The 4857-nt window shown below is 35.8% G+C and overlaps 1 protein-coding gene across 2 annotated transcripts; it reads left to right on the forward strand.

The window, feature by feature from the left end:
* The first annotated feature begins 3349 nt into the window (after window positions 1-3349).
* On the forward strand, window positions 3350-4541 carry LOC126788834 (uncharacterized). Of its 2 annotated transcripts, XM_050514845.1 has the most exons (5): window positions 3350-3401; window positions 3507-3615; window positions 3726-3776; window positions 3900-3950; window positions 4257-4541. In XM_050514845.1, the coding sequence occupies exons 1-5, from the start codon at window positions 3372-3374 to the stop codon at window positions 4403-4405; spliced, it is 390 nt and encodes a 129-aa protein (XP_050370802.1). In that variant the 5' UTR covers window positions 3350-3371; the 3' UTR covers window positions 4406-4541. The 2 variants fall into 2 exon arrangements, with proteins under 2 accessions (XP_050370802.1, XP_050370803.1); XM_050514846.1 differs by lacking the exon at window positions 3900-3950 and having other exon boundaries at window positions 3726-3788.
* Window positions 4542-4857: the final 316 nt, after the last annotated feature.

Consider the following 4857-nt stretch of genomic DNA (forward strand, 5'->3'; position numbering starts at 1 on the left):
GTTACATCTTCTAACTCAAATAAACTAACTCTCCCTAAGTAAAACTAGTCAACAACTAGCTACCCATAGATAAAATTAGCCAACAAAAGCCAAGATTTACCCACCTTTTCATGGTCATGAAACACAAAACAAACATGATACATATGATGTAATAGACATGAATAAATTTTAACAACCACATCATTATATCACTATAACGCGATTCGAATTATGCAGATACGTCAAAGGGAGATCTCTCCTGCTCTGCCTGGGTTTCATGAGAGACGACAACCACTGGATCATTGTCTACTACTTCCATCGGACTCTTCACAAGCACCAGAAAATTATCCTCCTCTGCCACTGCTAGTCGCTGCCCACTACCTGGATGAAACGAATGCCGCACCTGTTCGACACAACTCTAATCCGTCATGTCGGTAATAGGAGCACAAAGTGTGACGTTCTTAATGTATATATTTTCTATTCTTACTCTTTGTTACTTCTTATTTAGTATGTTTTAGTTTATTTTGTTAGAATAAATGTTTAGGAAGAGCTTAACTCGAATATGTATGATGCATTCCTAGGAGAAGGAGAAGCTATGTTGTGCCAACCATTCCTAGCCCAAGATTGAGAGATGCCATGCAACCCAATGAGGATTCCCATTTAGATTTGATTTCTCATTCAGAGTTGGAGTTGGAGTTGGAGTTGGAGTTCAAGAATCAAAGTCCATATCAAAAAAGATTTCAATGTCCAAATCCGATTCTATCTCCTCAAAGGCACATCAAGGGGTTTGATTTTACTCCTATATATAACACACGACATCACCATAATTTCATCATCAATCCTTGCGTCAAGTACTAGTTAAAGCTCTACCCAAACATATACTCACCACCAAGAACTATAGAATCCAAAATATTCAGCCATTCACCATCTTTTTGCTCCAAAGCTCGAAACCTAGAATGCTCACACCCTTGAAGATCTCTAGTTATCTTGTCTTATGCCTCAAAGGATAATTCAAAGTGTAACTCTATGATTTTCATATTTAGATTTCAGAAGTTTCTATTTTTGTTCTTGGATGATTATTGTTTTAGGTTTTGTTAAGTTTACTATGATTTTATCTATGAGATTATATGTAACTTTTGAATTATATATAGATGAATGATTTTGATTTGTGTTCTATGATTTTGGTTTTATGCTGCGAGTTTTCTTGAATGATTTAGAGAGTACTTAGTTTCTGTGTTTGCTCGAAGTTTTACATGATATCTAAGTTGTTTGATTAAAGACTTGTGTAATGAAATGTGATTCTCTTACTTGTTGCTCAAAGTATGCATGTTAGGTTAATTGTGTTAGATTTTAAGTAAGGCACGAAGCAATGCTTGAATGTATTAAGTGTCTATGTGATAGAATAACATCGAATGACCCTAATTGCATGATCGAACCTAAGTTACTCTAGATGACCTACGACATGAATCTGATTGAGATCAAAACTTGATTTCATTATTCTTGTATAGTTTGTTTTGGTGGTTGTTGTGTGTTGATTGATTGATCACATGTATATATTAGTTAGGTTTTATTTTATGTTTATAATCCAATCCGAAACTTATAAAACTTTTAATCCAATTCGTGATTTTCGATATTTTGTGATTCTATGATTCATTCCCTGGTTTGGATTCCCGGCTTGTAACGATACTCTCTTACTATATACTATTAATGATTGTCTATATATTGAGTTAATATTGATGAACAATTCTAACGCTTCCATCAGTCGGCAACCTCGAAAACAAAACTCTTCCCAGCCTCATTCACGGTCAAGCCACGTTTCACCCTCCACATGGATGAGATCTCCCCCTTGGATTTAGGGAAATTCTGGCGATTTCCAACAATCGACCCACCAAGTAACAGTGCCAGTCAACGAGTACACTCCTTCCTTTCCTACCCAACTCCAATCTTGTCGACTCAGTGAGATGCGCAGGAGAGGCGAGGATGCAAGGAGGAGTGGATTGGGATCTCGCCTTAATATTATGCTTTTGACATATCAATGTTTTTTTCTTCCCCTTTCTCTGAATTGACTTAGCAAGATGCAGCGGCACTTCGTATAGTCTTTAAATTATGCTGATTGGTTCTTTGATCAATTGGTTGAAATTGTGTCTGCAGTTTGCTTTCCTTGAATGTTTTGTTGCCGCTTCCTTTATTGACGATGATGTCAGTGTATAGATAGCTACAATGGTGGATCCAGGATTTGAACATGGGGTGGGTTTCAAGTTTGGCCGAAGGTAAAAAAAAAATTATTGCTACAACCATGTAAATTGTAAATGTTCATGAGTTTTTTAAAATAAAAATGGGCTTGAATGTAAATATAAAAATATTATGAAAAATTAAAGACATTAGAAAGCGCGATAATTTTTTTTCTTTTCAAATTGATTAGATTGAACCTCAATAGCTCATACTTGCAATTTCAAAATTAATAGATAGAGAGAAGATAATTAAAAAAGTTTTTACTTGAAGAATTTTGATTATTTAAGAAGAAGAAAACTGTCTTACAATATATATATATATATATATATATATATATATATATATATATATATCAATCAGAAACTAGAAGATATAATGGAATCAGAACAAATAACTGAAAGAAGAAAATGTGGAAGAGATAACTAAATAACAAAAGTCAGGGGTGTAGGATGAGTAGAATCGGGAGGAATTTGCCTAAGAACAATTGCAAATAACACAAAATTAATGATATATACCTATTTTTTTAAACCCAAAAATCTTGGTTGGGCTTGAGCCCCACCAATCAGTGCCTTGAATCCGCCCCGGCTAGCTAGTAATAAAAAAACATTATAAGTTCATGCCTCATGGAGAAGAAGATAGGCTTGTACGTAGATAGTTTCATATATATGTACGTTGAAAAATATTGAAATAAAAAGCGCGTTCCTAAGTCATACTATATATTGACCTACACATATGGACCATCGAAGGCGCTTAGCCATTTGCTTATGTACCATCTCAACTAGTGACTAGGAAACTTACCAATTATTGGTTATTAATTTCTGAGAAACCAGAAGTCAACCACGCTTTCAGAATAATCAACAATCACCCTCTTCCATTCTAAAGCTAAAAACTCGATAAAAAAATGTAACGTACATATCATGGTGTTAATTGAGTCGTGTATCGCTATCTGGATTCTGGCTGCCCTGTCTGCACGTTAACGTACGTACATGCGTCGTCGGTCATGGAGCACTTGATATGAAACTTCACTGACGTGCTCAGTCAATTTAGTTTGAATCGAATTACGATTACCAAACAAAAATCGGTGTCTGGCTCTTTATATAGTTCATCCAGTTTGGTCTATCGATGTCTGGTAGCTCATAAGCCTTACGATAAATACGAAAATGAACCAGCCAAAAACGAAAATGAGCAACGTGAGTCCGGCTACTTACTGGTCATACCGGTCATATTTATATGTATCATTATCTCACATATGTGAATTATTGGGTTTGATTAGTGTCCTGTTGGTTAAGATGCAGCAGGAGAGGATGGTCCGGGGTGTGAATGACCAGATGGAAGTGTGTGTCCAGATCCGAGGAAGTCCTTCCCAGATTCGCGAGTTGTTTCAAGGTCGTTCATCAACCGCAGGTAATTAATTAATTTTAATTCTATGACTAGCTATTTACATCGAGATGTTAATTTTTTATTTTTCTAATCATCCAAACTTACTTAATTCTATTTTATTTATTTATATATAGCAATTCAGCAAGGAACCACAGCCTATTCAATCTCTGGATCAACCTGCTCTGGTAGTTCATCAGGTCCTTCTTTGGTCTTTGTCCCCATCTTCTATGACTAGCTATTTACACCGAGATGTTAATTTTTTTTTTCTAATCACCCAAACTTGCTTAATTCTAATTTTATATATATAGCAATTCCGCAAGGACCCACAGCCTATTTAATCTCTGGATCAACCTGCTCTGGTAGTTCATCATGTCCTTTTTTGGTCTTTGTCCCCATCTAGTTCCTTATCTTGTATTATCTTTCCTTTATTAAAAATTGAAAATGGAGGGGTGATCAGTCTTCCCCTCTTATATATATGGATTTCTAGTACATACGGTCCTCTTGTAATCAGGAACGAGAGGATGATATCTCTTAACGCATGCTCCTCTTGCAATGACGGCTAACGAGGGGCTCAAATTGCTTAATCTTAATTGAAATATATACACACAGACATTATATTGATCGATGTTTCTGACGTTAAACTGCCTTATTATTCATGTATTTAGGGGTGCAATTCGCTGAAATAGAGAGCGGAGCGAAACATGAAGAGATATGTAATGCGAAGCTGTGTTGCGGTGGTTGTTGTCTCATAATCTTTTCTCCGTTGGTAAAGATAGCGGCTCTCTTATCCGGTTTGTTAACTTGTTGTTGTTAGGCCGGACACTCAATATTTAGGCAGCTTGAGAGGCACTATGCATCTACGTTAACTTTCATGTTGTAATTAGGACATTTGCTCGATCTGAGTGGTTCTTATTTTATCAAGAAATCTGAGTGGTTCTTATTTATCAAGAAATTATATATACAGAACAAAGGTTCAATTCTTTAGAGTAATGACTTTTGCCTTAGTAAGAGTTAGAGATATTACATACTTCAATTCAATCACCTTAAAATCATTATGAATCATCTCTCTCATTTCCGGGCAAATTCTGTCCCCTTCACGAACGTTGTGCTTCATACAAAGGATAACTTTTTTTCTTGGTGAAAAAAGGATAACTTAATCACATGGTTGAATCAGTGAGAGCTGCACCGATAAAACGCTTTCTCCTAACACGGACAGTGATTGATATATAGTCCCTGCAGTAAGCTTACCTCTAATTGTAAGAGAAA

This window comes from Argentina anserina, chromosome 3 (assembly GCF_933775445.1).
Source record: "Argentina anserina chromosome 3, drPotAnse1.1, whole genome shotgun sequence".
Taxonomy (NCBI): domain Eukaryota; kingdom Viridiplantae; phylum Streptophyta; class Magnoliopsida; order Rosales; family Rosaceae; genus Argentina; species Argentina anserina.

What these genes read in the sequence shown, in the direction of transcription:
- LOC126788834 (XM_050514845.1), top strand. Translation starts at nt 3,372, where the DNA reads ATGAACCAGCCAAAAACGAAAATGAGCAAC. An exon ending in CAAAAACGAAAATGAGCAAC is followed by an intron (nt 3,402 to 3,506) that starts GTGAGTCCGGCT and finishes GTTAAGATGCAG; the next exon opens with CAGGAGAGGATGGTCCGGGG. An exon ending in CTCTGGATCAACCTGCTCTG is followed by an intron (nt 3,951 to 4,256) that starts GTAGTTCATCAT and finishes TCATGTATTTAG; the next exon opens with GGGTGCAATTCGCTGAAATA.